The sequence below is a fragment of the Castor canadensis genome, chromosome 13, assembly GCF_047511655.1.
Source record: "Castor canadensis chromosome 13, mCasCan1.hap1v2, whole genome shotgun sequence".
NCBI classification, from domain to species: domain Eukaryota; kingdom Metazoa; phylum Chordata; class Mammalia; order Rodentia; family Castoridae; genus Castor; species Castor canadensis.
In genome coordinates this window covers 126,578,238-126,593,073 of record NC_133398.1, presented here as the reverse complement: position 1 = coordinate 126,593,073, position 14,836 = coordinate 126,578,238, and the positions used below count along the sequence as shown (strand labels likewise).

General features: G+C 51.3%; 1 protein-coding gene across 1 annotated transcript; it reads right to left on the bottom strand.

Annotated features, from left to right (window-relative positions):
• Nucleotides 1-2,576: 2,576 nt before the first annotated feature.
• Gas1 (growth arrest specific 1) lies at nt 2,577-4,604 on the bottom strand. The gene has a single exon (XM_020151398.2). The coding sequence runs from the start codon at nt 4,602-4,604 to the stop codon at nt 3,564-3,566; it is 1,041 nt and encodes a 346-aa protein (XP_020006987.2). The 3' UTR covers nt 2,577-3,563.
• Between the last annotated feature and the right edge of the window lie 10,232 nt (nt 4,605-14,836).

Sequence of the window (14,836 nt, the reverse complement as noted above, 5' to 3'; positions counted from 1 at the left end):
CCTTAGTTATGTCCATTGTGGTCACATACAAAGACATTGCTGTGCGCTCGGTGAGCAATGAAGCCTGAACCTTCTTCTATTTACTGTATGGTCACTGTCAGTTCAATGAACTGCCCCTTGTTCTCCCCCATTATCCCACACCCCTCAAACACTTGTCACTGAAGAGTCTCCAAAGACAAATAAACTGTCAGTGAGAATTCAAACCTGCTAACTGGGGAAATGAGGACACATGATTTTATGTGAAGTTCCAAAGGAGTCCCCTCGCCCTGCAAGACTTCTGTGGGAAGGGTGTGTGTGCGCGTGTGTGGAGAATTCCACACAAGAAAGCCAGAGACCGGCCAGCATCCCAGGCATTCTCCAGAAGACATCTGAGATGGCCACATGTCCAGAATTCCACAGAGCTCCCCAGGGAGTACAAGATATTACAGATGTCAACATCTGTAAAAATCCTCTGTGTCCAGAAGCAGATGGCAACATGGAACCCCACAACCAATGGTCCAAGGGTCCCCACTCCTCACCAACCTACTCTGGAATCAACTGAATCTGTCTGTGTGTTGGGGGGCGGGATGCCCTTGGTGCCTTAGTGTATGGATCACAGATTGATGTTCACATTCTCCAAGAAAGCATACAGCCTGTCCCCCACCCCAATTTACCCGTTCCCCCCCCCCATATACCAAGAAAGAAAGCCCTGTTGATTTATAGCAGGCAGAGGGTTCTGACAGAACCCTGTAAAGTCAAGTCCTGAGTTTATTGTACCACTTAATCATCAGGTTTTTTGTACTGCTAATTAATGTCTTTACTTCTTACTGGGGGAAAACTGGGCTGGTTCCTAGGACAAAGACTTAACTTTTTTAGTCAAGAATGTGTTAAAGCAACATGAGATAGAGATGTTTTAAATTGAAGACAAATGTAGGCGTCTGGCCTAACTCCCTGGTCATTTTGTAAAGAAGGCTGATTTTATTCCCAAGTCTCTCGGAGTGAGTAGCCTTGCTCATTTCCCAAAGAAACAACAGCTCTGGGCTTTGTTTTAACAATATGATTGCAAAACCATTCAGGTGGCTGAGGGACTCCAACCCCAGGCTCAAGTCTGGTGCTACAATTATCTTCCATTTTCCCTGCTAGACATGCAGGGATGTGGGTGTGAGGTGCACCAGGAGATGCCTGTACTCCCCCCCCACACCCCCATAAAAGCAGGGTGAAGGGCAAGTTAGCAGCAAAAGAAACCTGGATGGCAGGGGGTGGGATGGAGAGGGGGAGGCAGCTGGAAGGGGCACAGCTTTGTTAATTACCTTGGGCAGCAGAGAAATCTGGTTGTTTTTTTTTTTTAGCACATGTTAATATCAAATAAAGAGACACCAGATCTCACTAATCTGTCGACCCCTCAGACAAAGTTTATTTGTGGTGACTTTTAAACTCCGGACTCGTTTTCCAATCACTGAGTTTAAAATGAAAAGCTTTAAATAAACACCAGGAATAAAAGATAAATAAACCTTTCTCCCCCCCTGGCAAGTGCCTTCACTTGGCGAGGTTCAGGCTCAAATCCCCAGAGGACAGAGAGCTCTCTTTTGTGTTAATGTTTAAAAGATTTCCCAATGCTGGAGTTTATTCGTACTGCAAACATTTCTATTTACAAGGTCAAGTGTATCAGCACTCGACACAGCTTAAGAGTGTAATTATTTATCTAAGGGCGTTTGAGTGTAGATCGGTAGCCCTGGCAGAAGCCCAGCCCTCAGCCCACTGCTAAACAACAGCTCGCAACAATGTTACCAGTTTTGAGAATGTTTTGTAACAAAATTTCCAACTTTTTTCACCCAAAGTGTAAAAATGACTTTGAAGTCCTGAGCCATGTAAGTTTCCTAGGATGTATTGGTAACAGATGTTATTGGCATGTGTCTAGTTGCCAGAGAGGACACTCTTGGGCTGTTGGGGGGGGGAGGTTGGTTAGGGGAAAAAGTGAGGGGGGTCCCCAAAGTGGGGAAAGGGAGGGAGAAAGGGGAGGGAGAAAACTGATGCCCGGAGGTTATCCCCAAGCTCTGCACAGGAGACAGTATTTTGTGAATTCTCTTTGCAAATGCAAAACCCAGTGGAGGCTGGTCAGGTATCTTTTTAGCTGCCTCATTTACAGACGCCTAATTGTTCATTAAATTGAAGGCAGAAGAGGCCCCCGTTGGCTTCTGCATTTTGATTTCAGTTGATGGTTGAGGGATTCCCAGCGCCCCTCCATGCCCCTCCTCACCCGGTTACTGGGCTAACCACAGTGTTAGTCAGGAAAGCAATTACACCACATTCACTGTTTAAATTCTTTACTGATGTACACATTTTAATAAAACAAGTAGCCAAAAAAAAAAATACACAAAGCCATAGTTATTTAGAACACAGGACTTTAAAAAAAGTTGATGTCTATAAAAATACAATGTTTAAGGCATTTACACATTTCTACAATGTCCATAAATTCTCTTGAAAAATAAGAATGTTACTTCAATTCTATAAAATACACTGTACATTTTAAGACTGTTCTAAATAGAGCATACTTCAAAATGCACTGTGGGTTTGTGGTGACAAACGGATTCTATCCATTTCTGGAGGGGTGGGGGTGGGGGGAGAAAGGTGTGACCTGGATGTGGATTTAAAACTTTTAATTTCTTTTAAAAAATAAATTATTTCTGAAGCATACAATTTATAAAAATTCTATATACAAAGTACAGCAACTGGTAACAAACCCAGTTTTAATACACTTTATATAGGCTATACCAGGGCTGAGCACCCTGATACGGGAGAGGCACTGTACATTCCCCGCTGATCTGAACGGACAATTTCTTTATGCAAAGAACGACGACAACAGCAACAACAACAACAACAAATGACAGCAAAACACACACCCCCAAAAGGCTTTCAGAGACGGCCATCCAGAACTCTTTTAAAAAAAAAAATTGCGTTGTTCAACACCCTGCTGACTCTTCAGATCAGCATTTTGGGACCCTTGATCCTAAGAGACCAGAGCCCCTAGCAATGGTTTTAAAAGGTCACGGGCTCAGAGCTATCCAAAACTAATTTAGGGGTCCCCCCAAGGCAATCAATCACCGTTTTCCCACCCACGGTCACCGAGAAAGCCGGGTGCGGACATCAGGAGGAGAGAAATGAACCCCCAGCAGGACTTTCCTATTTACTTACCAATGCTTGTCTAAAATGGCAGTGACGAAAGACAATACCGTCACTATTTCCCCCCTGCAAGGGACAACTGCTAACGAACAGCGTCTTTGCAAATATAATTCCTCCTTCGCCCTAGCCCCTCCTCCCCCGTTCCAAACCGTGTCCCCTTGGAACCACTGAGACCACCAAGGTCAGCCGCATTCTCTTTGCGGGTTCCTCCAGGCTGCGCTGATGGCTTGGCTTACAGGAGACTGGGCTTAGGGGGACCAAGCGAGGGAGGAGGTCCTAGAAGTCCTGTAGGGACAAGTGTCCCCAACCACAGGTGCCCCAGAGCGGGCGCGGCTGGAGAGAAGGCGCGCGCGCGCGCGGGGTTGGGACGCGTGCGCCCCAGCAGCCTCGGCAGGGCACGAGGTCTACCAGAATGGCCCAGGCGACACCAGCAGCAGCAGCAGCATGAAAGAGGCCAGCGGGGTCCAGGCACCTCGGGGCGCAGCGCGGCTGCCACCGCTGCCGCTCCTGCGGCCCGGCCCGTGGGGTAGGTCTCCGCGGCCACCCCCTGTCGTCCCCGGGCGCGCGTGGTGCGGGGCGCCATCATCGTCGTCCAGCGGTGGCTCTGCTCCCGCACCCCCAGGGCGCGGCTCGTCCTCGTAGTCCTCGTCGTAGTAATCGTCCAGACCCCCATCCGAGCCACTGCTACCCGGGCCGTGGCCCATCTCGGCTCCGAAGCACAGCCGAGCCATGTTCTCCTTGACCGACTCGCAGATGGGCCTCTCCAGGCCATCGCACACGCAGTCGTTGAGCAGCGCCGCCTTGGGCACGGCCAGCATGTCCTCGATGACCGTGCGGCACTCGTCGGTGCAGCGCAGCCCATTGAAGAGTTTGCCACAATAGGTCAGGTAGCGGCCGAGCGCCAGGTTGCAGCGGATGTCACGGTCGCAGCGCCGCCTGGCCTCGGTGCAGCCCATGACCCCTCCCGCGCCGCCCGCGCCGCCCGCGCCGCCGCTGGTCCTGGGCAGGCACGGCTCAATGGCGCGCTTGGTGGACTTGCAGCTCTCGTCCTGTGCGCAGTCACAGTCCTCCAGCGCGGGCCCGCGGCGCGTGTGGTTCAGCTGGATCAGGGCGGAGATGCAATGGCTGGGGCAGCGCCAGCGCGCCGAGGAGCCCGCGGAGCCTGCGGAGCCTGCGGAGGCCGGGGAGGCCGGGAAGGCTGCGGAGGCCCCGGGCACGTCGCCCCCGCCGCGCGCGCCCAGGACCGGCGCGCACGCCTCCGCGTACTGGGCGTAGGCGTAGCTGCACTCCGGCTCCCCCTGGCACTGCAGCAGCGCCTGCCAGCAGACCAGGCGGCGGCCGTGCGCCAGCCCCGAGCCCAGCAGCTGCAGCAGCGCCATCAGGCACAGCCAGGAGCGCGGCGCGGTCCCCACACCGCCGCCGCCGCCGCCTAGCACGGCCACCATCGCGGTGGGCAAACAGACGAGGCGCGGACGCGGAGCCGGTGCAAAAGTTTTGCCCAAGTCCCGCGCACCTCTTGCCTGAGCGTCTTCATAAATCCATGCGCGCTGGGCTGCTAAGGGCGAGCGGCCGGGGGGCTTCCTGGAAATGCACGAGATCCCTGATGGGGTGGGGGTGGCTCCCCAGCAGCAGCAGCACCACCACCACCACCACCACCACCAACACCACCACGGTCCACCCGCTTAGCCCAGAGCTGCTTGGCTCGGCCTCCGGAGGGGCCTGGGAAGGGCTCACTGCCTCCCCGGGGGGCTGCGGGCCTCCCCGGCGCGGCCCGGCTGCAGGATGGCGCGGCGCCGCGAGTGCATTTTTGCTCCGCGCCTGCAGATCGGTGTTGCGGCCGCCGGCGCGGCGCCTCCTTTTCCCGGGCTGGCTCGGCTCAGCGCAGCGGTTCTCCCATCGCGTCGCCGCTTCCTGGCTCGGCTCGGCTCAGCTCGGCTCGGCTCGGCTCGGCTCGACTCGTCTCGACTCGGCGTGCGTCCCCGCGCGGTGCTGTGCTGTGCTGTGCTGTGCTATGCTGCGCGCCTTCCCGCGGCCCGGCCGCCCTGCGTCCCCTCCCCCTCCGCGGAGCTCCGGAGAGCGCGGGGTCCTGGAGGCGCGGCTTCTCCCGGGCAGGAGGAGGAGGAAGGGGGTGGTGATGATGGTGGTAGTGGTGGTGGTGATGGTGATGGTGGTGGTGCTGGTGGTGCTGGTGGTAGGGGAGACTCTGAGCGCTCTCCCCCCACCGCCCCCACGCCTCCCCGGGGAAGCGGATCGTTGGAGCTCCGGCTGCGGAGTTGCGCGCAGCAGCAGCGAGGCTTTAAATACAAAAGTGGGCCGGGAGCCCCCGCGTGGTGCCGCGGCGCCCCCTCATTATGCATGCATGGAAAAGCAAACAAACAAAAACATTAGCAAATGCTCCCCCGGACGCCCGGCCCCGGCCCCGGCCCTGGCCCCGGCCCTGGCCCCGGCCCCGCGCGCTCCCAGCCGCCGGCCCGCTTTCTCTCCTTTCTCCACTCGGCGTCCCCTTCGCTCAGCCCCTTGGCCCGGCTCCTCGAGACGCCATTGGTCCGGCCTGGTGTTGTTGAAACTTTTTTTTTTTTTACGAGGCGGTGGAGTGGGGTTGCAGGGTGGGGGAGGGCGGGGGGCAGCTCCCAGCCAGGCATTCAGGGCCTGAAAGGACGGCTTAGGGCGCGCGGCCCGGGCGCGCCGGCTCCTCCTCTTAAGGAGGCTCTGAGGTGGCCGCAGCCCCGTGTGTCCTAGGCCAGCCCGGCCCTGGGGACCCCGCAGCCTTTTGCACCCCAGAACTTTTTGTTCCATTCTTTCGCCTCCCCCAGCCTTTTTTTTTTTTTTTTGGAGATCCTTTTTTCTTCCTCCTAATCTGTGCCTTGCAGAAGTTCATTTTCGGGCTGGCTGAGTGGCTCAAGTGATGGACAGCTTGCTAAGCAAACGTGAGGCCCTGAGTTCAAATCCCAGTGCCACCAAAGGAAGAAAAAAGTTAAATTTTCAGATTCCTGATCTTGGGGAGGGTGTATCCTGAAAATGCGATGTGGTCCTTTTGAAGTTTATAAATAATAAACAAACAATACATTCCCACGCATGCACATAAACCAGGCAAGAAAGACGCACACACGACTTCGGGGAGGGGTTGTTGGTGTGAGACAGTTATATCCGCCCACACTTCCCAGCCACCGCTAACCTACCTGGCAGGTGTCCTTTTTCATCTTGCCAGGCAGAAATCAGTCCAAGCCACCAACTCACTTGTTTAGTGACACAAGTTTTCTGACACGCACAGGTGTTGGGAGTGACCACCCGACCGCGGCCACCATGCACAAGATGGAGATAAACAGACACGCAGCAAGGTGGACATTAAAGTGCACATTTCAGCCCCTCACTCGGTGTAAGGGCAGTCAGCCCTGCAACCCCTGCAACCGTGGCCAGGGACTTCAGGAGCGACCTTAATGGTGGCGCAACTCAGCCTTCGGCCACCAGAGGCACCGGGCGTCTGTGGCCTGTCAAAAACTGGCGCTTTTTTTCCCCCTCCCCTTTCCGTGGAGAGACTATCAACTCCATCTGTCACCAAATTTCAGGCTAAGTCTCCTCCCCAGAAGCAGAGGGAGCTGGGGCTCCAGCGCGCCCGAGGCCGGTGAATTCCAAACGCAAGCGTCAGAGCCAGGCCCGCATGTCTGCGCGGTGCGGGTCCCTCAGGCTGCAGAGGAGGCTGGCTCGCCTTTGGAGGCTGGACTTGTGCAAGCCCCAAACAAAACCAAGCCTCAATTAAGGGAGCCAGGGGGAGGTAAGGGGCCCCGCCTTGCTCTGAACAGTGGAAGACAACTTAAATCTGCACTTAGCCACACAACCGTATCCGCAGTCATGTGTTTTTTTCTTCCCCTGGGAGTTGTTGGGAGTTGCATCTCAACCCTGCAGAAAAGGCTGGGGTGACTCCTCATCTTTTTCTCTAACGCTTGGATCCCTTTGGTGCAAGGAGGTTAAAAGTCAGATTAGACACTTGCATTTTTTTTTTTTTTGGTGGTACTAGGGTTTGAACTCAGGGCTTCCCACTTGATAGGCAGGTGCTCTACCACTTGAGCCCAGATTAGACACTTGGTAAAGTCCCTTTCATCTTTAAAGTCTATAATTTTAGGGTCAACATCCAGTTCCATCTGAGTTAATGTTTGTGGAGTTCTTTTAGACAGGAGGGTTTCAAAACTAAGCCAGCAGGAGAGTCCTCTGCCAGCCTTGTTAAAATCCAGATTCTTGCCAGGCTCTGGTGGCTCAAACCTATAATTCTAGCTACTAAGGAGGCAGAGATCAGGAGGATCCTGGTTTGAAGCCAACCCAGGGAAATAGTTCACAAGATCCTATCTGGGAAAAAAAAAAAAAAATCACAAAAAGGGGCTGGTAGAGTGGCTCAAGGTGTAGGCCCTGAGTTCCAGCCCAAGAACCAGAAAAACAAAAAGCACCCACATTCCTGGCTCCTTGGGTTTCTGATTAGATAAAACTGGGGGTGGGGGGTGGGGTGAGAATTTTCACTTCTACCAACTTCTCAGGGAATCCTGCTGTCACATGTCTGGGCCAGTTGGAGGACCTGTTCTCTAGAGGCTAAAATTTTTTTTTGTTGAACTAATTAAGTTTTAAAACTTGCCCCACCTTGGCCTGATACAGGTTGAGGTGGGATTTGGGGGGAGGCTGAAGAGCCCAGTATGCTCTCCTCCTCCATCTCCTCCTCCTCCTCTTCTTTTCCCCTCCTTCTCCTGCTCCCTCTTTTTTTTTTTCTCTCCCTCCCTCTCACTATTTGGCTTCTGGAACTCATCACTCTCCCTGTACCCTCTTTGCTCCCTGGCATCTGATCTACTGTGATGCCTTGGTTTTAACCCATCACCTAATTGAGCATGTTCAGTCTCAGTCCTTCTGTGAGCCCCATTTGTGCACAGTGAAGGTTTTCCTAACCTTCACTGGGAGCACTTCTGATTTCCCCACCCAAGTCCTGTTTGCTCCAAACTGTTCTCCATCAGTTTTCTCCCTCTGTTTGTGTCAGTGCAATTTAGATAAACAGGCAGTGTCTAATTCCTCCACCTTCAGTCTTGGGGAAGCCTTGGCTACTGACCAAAAGGATGTGAGGTTCTGGAGCTGCCAAGACTAGAACATGAAACCCAACAGCTTCTACCAGGGCCTCTTTGCTTTGGATACCATGTAAGAAGTCTGGCCACCTCAAGATGACCATGTTTGGAGGATACATGGAGAAGAAAGTGTCCTGGCCAACTCCTTCAGCCCTGTGAATGAAGAAGACACCAGACATGTGAGTGAAGACTGAGTGTGTGAGCATCCAGCCCAATGCAATCTGCAGGTGACTCCAGCTCCAGCTGCCATCTTGCTGAAAGCAAGTGCCAGAGAAACTCCAATCGAGGGTCAGTAAAGAATCACGAGGAGTAACAAAGAATGTTGTTAAGGCCGCTGTTTTGAGGTGGTCGGTTATACGATGGTAGGATCAGAACACTTTCCACGTATCCAGGTGTGTGGATCAAAGATGTTACTATCTAGATGGAGCCTTGTCTTCCTACTCATGGTCTTCCAAGCGTTGGCCCATCTTAGGCAGTCAAAATATTCAATGAGTTGAAGCAACAGAATTTATTTCTTCTCTTCTAAGTCAGTTAACTAACTCAGGAGTGGCCCAAATCATGTGTACTGCCCTATGAGAAGGAAGCAGAGACCTTGAAGAATTGAAGAACATAGACCAGTTCTGAAGTCTTAATGTATGGAATGGTGTTTACAGAAAGTTTCTGTGACAGAGTGAAAGGTTCAGTTGTTGGACAGCATTACCTCTTGGTGCTTACCAATATGGTAGACAAGAGGTAGGTGGGTGCCCACCCAGCTATAAGGAACTCAGCATATGACATATGCCAGCTAGCTCCTGGGATGTCCAGGAGTCTCACCATCCAGCTGAAGTCTTAGGTCACAGCACCCACTGACTTGTTTGGTTTTGTTTCTATGACCTAAAGATACTAATATTTTAGTTTGTGGCAGATGCTTGGTGGAACCCAAGCAATATCTACCCTACAATTCTATAACCTCGTCCCCAAATGCTTACCGTATTCCTCCTCAAAGTCTTTGTTGTTGTCCCTCTGTTACTTTCTTAAAGAAGTTAATATTTGGGAACAGACTAGAAGGGTGGGCAGTCCTGGAAGGAAACCCTGTTAATCACAGCAAAGTTGGGTCATTCGCACAACAGAAGATCAGGGGCCTTTGAACTCTGCATTTTCCTCTTTCTCCCTCAAGGACCATCTCCATATACTGGAGTCTTGCTAGTTCCAACTAAGAAAATATCCTTCAGTCACCCTTCAGTCTCCTCCTGGGGGAGCCCTGGCGTTTCCTGAGTCCTCCGCCCAACCAGAGCTCATGGGAAAGGAACTTTCCAGGTACACCTGCCAGCACCACCCCCATTACCCTTGAGCATTTCCCAGGGCCAGGACGAGAACTCGGGGATATATTTCCACTTCAGTAATCCTGCCCATGGTTACCAAACTTCCAGATTTCATACACCAGTTGGTTTTTTGAAAAAGGTAGTCTTGTCTTTGGAGAACAGATGCTAACTTTTTTATTTTGTCAGGTATTAACCAACGAGCAAAAAAAAAGTCTTGCTCTGCGTTTGCTCCTGCCATGATGACTATTTGCTGTAGTAACAGAAAGCAGCCGACCAAATACTTGGAGAGCAGCTGAGATTTCTATGGTGATAATTCCTGAGATTTTGACGTTTTTGTTAGGATAACATAACTTGCTCCATCCCTCACTGGAAAAGCTCATGGTGTGATGGTGTGCTTGGGAAATCCAAAAGGGCTTCATAAAAAATGATTAGATGTAATGTGAAAATATGGAACAGCATCTACGTTAAGATGAATGTAAAGATAAGTCAGAAGCATGTAGAAAGAAAATGTCAAAAAACATTTCATGTATAACTTGGCAAGAGAGATACGACATTTAGAAATATATTTTACAAGGAAGACTTTGGACCCATGCACACAAAGTTTTGCAAAATAAAACTTTTTAAAAAAGGGTAAAAAGGAATGAGCATAGTAAAATGTGACCTTTCCAAAATGCCATATAGCTATAACACAACCCAAAATCCCACTAAGTGTTTTCTTGGAATTGGATGAAATTAGATTAAAGCTAATAGACATAGTGACTTAAAATTCCTAAAAAATATGACCAATGAGGAAGTACTCCATGTGGTACTAATAATTAAATTGATGTGGTACTGATTAAATTGTCACCTTCATCATATATTAAGCTCAGAAAGGGAACTGGTGTGACCTGTAAGAACAGTGTGGTCTCCTAAGTGAATGATGCTGGAGAAAGTAGCCATCCATTCATAAGAAAATGTAAAAGATATATATAATCTAAATAACATACTTTTCAACATTTATATAGATGTACTATATATACATATATATATTCCCATTATGAAATTAAATATAAGAAGTAAGATTTTAAAATAAATGAGAAAGGAGTCTTTGTTCCCATCTCCTGTCCCATCATGAGGACAGATGTTTCTTTCTCTCTTTCTCTCCCCCCCGAACGTCTATACTTTATCCTGTTGTACTAAATAAATCCTCGCTAAAACTTAAAATAAAAATGAGAAAAGCTAGACTATGACATACATAACCTACAATTTAAGAAAATCTTTGTTCTCGAGATAAAGGAGAAAAACAGATGTTTCTGAAGATACAAAAATTCAGAAATTATAAATCCATCAGCACTCAACAGCCGGAGCCCAGACCTGGGAAGAACATCCAGTAGACGCAGAGAGCTGGATGTGTCCACTCAGAATTCTGTGTTGAGTCCCCAGTCCCTGATGTGACGGGACTCGGGAAGAAATTAAGTTTCTCATTGCGACTTCTCACTGTGACAAACACCTGAGAGGTTTGCCCTGTAAAGAAGAAAGGTTTCCTTGGCTCACAGTTCTGGAGGTTTCAGATGATTGCCAAGTGGCCTTATGACTTTTGTGACATGATGGGAAAGCCACTCACTTCGTGGCAGGGAAGTAACAGACAGGAGGAGAGGGGCTGGGGTCTCACTGTTCCTCTCAAGTGCAGCCCACAGTGACCGGAAGACCTCCTGTTGGGCTGCACCTCTTAATTTCTACCACTTCCCAACAGCACTGCAGTGGGGACTGAGCCCTCAACACCCAGGTCTTTGGTGGACAATTCAGATCTCAACTATAGCAAGGGTAGAGCCCATTGATTGGAGTAGTGTCCTTATAAGAGGGATTGACCAGAAGGCTGTCCAGCACGTGAGGACAAGCAAGAAAGGTGAGAACCAGGAAGAAACTCACCAGAACCCAACTCTATGGTCCTGATCTCAGACTCCGGTGTCCAGAACTGTGAGAAGTGAAGGTTTCTGGTTCAGCCACCCCAGTCTAGGGTTTTCCATGATAGTGATCCAGAGCCAGCTAAGACAGTTGATGGCGAAGACTAGTATTTGTATTAAGCAAAGAGCTCTTGGAAAGTGACAGGAAAATGACAAAGAGCAGATGGAAGAGGGCTCTAAGCACCAATCCCAAATTGCCAATGTACAGATGGAAGGATCTTTAAATTAAGTAATAGAGCAAAGGAAACAAAAGAAAGCTTTTTACTCAAAAAAACTGTCACGCACAGAGCTACCGGGGAGGCTAGTTCTTGTTAGGATGTCCCTAGATAGGGCTGGCGACAGGGACAGGGGACGTGGTACATCACTTCTGGAAGGTGGTTTATTAATATCTTTAAAATGTAAACTACACAGACCGTTTGGCCCAGCCCACCCCTGGGAGTCTTTCCAAGAATAACAATGAATACTGTGAGAATTTACACGTACATTCCACATCCCAACAGAACACATTGCTTTTGCCCCCAAAAGTTTCCAAAAGTCCTGGTGGAAACTGTGGACTTGGTTTGGCTTGGGGGTGGGGGTGGACTGGCCTTTGGTAAGGGACAGAATGCTCCTAAAGGGGAATCAGGGCTGTCCCGAGGACCACTCGGCCACTGAACAGCCCCCATGCAGAACTGGGAAAGGTGCTTCCTGGTGTCCACCATAGCGTGAGGAAAAAAGAGAGAGAGCGCCTGGGGACTCTTCCATGGCAAGTTGAATCCAATCGTAATGCTGGGGACTTCTGTTTTGTAGGCACCCTTCCAATTCTCATTGTCTCATTATGGTAATTCCCGCATTCCTCCTCCCTCCCTCCCTCCCTCCCTCCCTCCCTCTGTTCCTTCCTCCCTCCCTCCTTCCTTCCTTCCTCCCTCCCTCCCTCTGTTCCTCCCTCCTCCCTCCCTCCCTCCCTCCCTCCATACTTCCTTCCTTCCTCCCTCCCTCCCTCCCTCCCTCCATCCTCCCTCCCTTCCTCCCTTCCTCCCTCCCTTCCTCCCTCCCTTCCTTTGTTCCTCCCTCCCTCCCTCTGTTCCTTCCTCCTTCCCTCCCTCCCTCCCTTCCCTCCCTCCCTCCCTCTCTCCCTCTGTTCCTTCCTCCCTCCCTCCCTCCATACTTCCTTCCTTCCTCCCTCCCTCCCTCCCTCCCTCCGTTCCTTCCTCCCTCCCTCCCTTCCCTCCCTCTGTTCCTTCCTCCCTCCCTCCCTTCCTCACTCCATACTTCCCTCCTCCCTCCCTCCCTCACTCCATACTTCCCTCCTCCCTTCCTCCCTCCCTCCCTCCCTCACTCCCTCCCTCTGTTCCTTCCTCCCTCCCTCCCTCCATACTTCCTTCCTCCCTCCCTCCCTCCCTTTGTTCCTCCCTCCCTCCCTCCCTCCCTCACTCCCTCCCTCTGTTCCTTCCTCCCTCCCTCCCTCCCTCCTTCCTTCCTTCCTCCCTCCCTCCCTCCCTCTGTTCCTTCCTCCCTCCTCTGTTCCTTCCTCCCTCCCTCCCTCCCTCCCTCCATACTTCCTTCCTTCCTCCCTCCCTTCCTTCCCTTCCTTCCCTCCCTCCCTCCTTTCATCCTTCTTTCCTTTCCTCCCTCCCTCCTTCCGTCCTCTCTCCCTTCCTTCCCTTCCTTCCCTCCCTCCCTCCCTCCCTCCCTCCATACTTCCTTCCTTCCTCCCTCCCTTCCTTCCCTTCCTTCCCTCCCTCCCTCCTTTCATCCTTCTTTCCTTTCCTCCCTCCCTCCTTCCGTCCTCTCTCCCTTCCTTCCCTTCCTTCCCTCCCTCCCTCCATCCTCCCTCCCTCCCTCGATACTTCCTTCCTTCCTCCCTCCCTCCCTCCCTCCCTCCCTCCCTCCGTTCCTCCCTCCCTCCCTCCCTCCCTCCCTCCTTCCTTCCCTCCCTCCTTCCTTCCCTTCCTTCCCTCCCTCCCTCCCTCCATCCTCCCTCCCTCCCTCGATACTTCCTTCCTCCCTCCCTCCCTCCCTCCCTTCCTCCTTCACCAGAGAACACCTGGGAGACTCTTGACCATGAAGTAGGGGAAGCTGTCATGAGGCCTGATGGGTCAGCTGTGAGGCACAGGCTGAGGGTTTAGCCCTGGGCAAAGATTGAGAAAAATGTAGGAAACACATTTTTAACTCTTGGGAGGATGTCCTTAGTGACTTGAGGTGCAACATGACAGCACGACCTTGTTTCCGGGACACCTGCATGAGGACAGACAGCAGCTGGGTGACGCCACACCCCAGGCCCCACACCATTGCTTTGGGACTCAGGAGAGCAAGATCCCAGCGGGGTTACCATGTCCTACAACAGAACGAAATCCACGCAAAGTCAGCAGGGGCTCTAATTCTGGGGACACTGCACCTTCACTTTTTCTTGAAAAAACCGAGACATCAAGGAAGCAAAGACCTAAGCCCAGCACAAGGTCCACTGTCAGTGGCTCTCAGTCACCTACAAGAGCAATTTCCCTGACAGCCCCAGGTGACATTGCCCACGAGGTCACCCACAGCTGGGAGCCATCTCCAGCGGCCACTGTGGAATGAGTCAGAGCCATCTCACTCCCAAATCTGTTTTATAGGTGTGGGAAAACTGGTTCCTAAATAAAAATTGCATGATTTGTGCGAGAACTTACCAATCGCCTTAGAAGTTCTGCTTTTTTCCCTAAGTCTGTGAACAGTAAGAAGTCCACCAATGAGTGGGATGGAATTTGTGCCTGGGTGATGCCTCCTGGACAATTTGGGAGAGACGTGTCAGAATTGCTTGCACCTTTGTAGCTGAAAATCTGTAACTGTCATAAAATGTCTTCAGGAAAAATATCTACGATGTTAAGTGTCGCAAGCCATCTGATTCTCAGCTTCTCTTTGGGTGCCGGGGATCAAACCAGGGCCTGGCTCACGCCAAGCCTATGCTCACCACGGATTCTTTAAAATGAAATGCAGAACCCGGGACTGCATCAGACACCCGGCTGTTATCATCAAACATGCTCTTCTCATGTTTAAGGTGTGCTTCTGTTCTTTTATTTTCAAATTTCTTTTTTAAAATTGCTGTGCTGGGTTGGGGGGTCACTTACAAACGTTCTTAAAATAAATTCACCCCCTCCAACTGAATTTGACTCAGTTGAATCCAACAGGTATTCATTGAGTGTCTACTCCAGAAAGCCCAGCTGGGCACCAGAGCTCACACCTGTAATCCTGGCCACTTGGGAGAGTAGGAAGATTGAGGTTCGAGGCCAGCCCAGGGAAATAGTTCTCGAGACCCCATCTCCAAAAACACCCAGAACAAAATGGACTGGAGGTGTGGCCTCCAAGAGGTGGAGCACCTGCT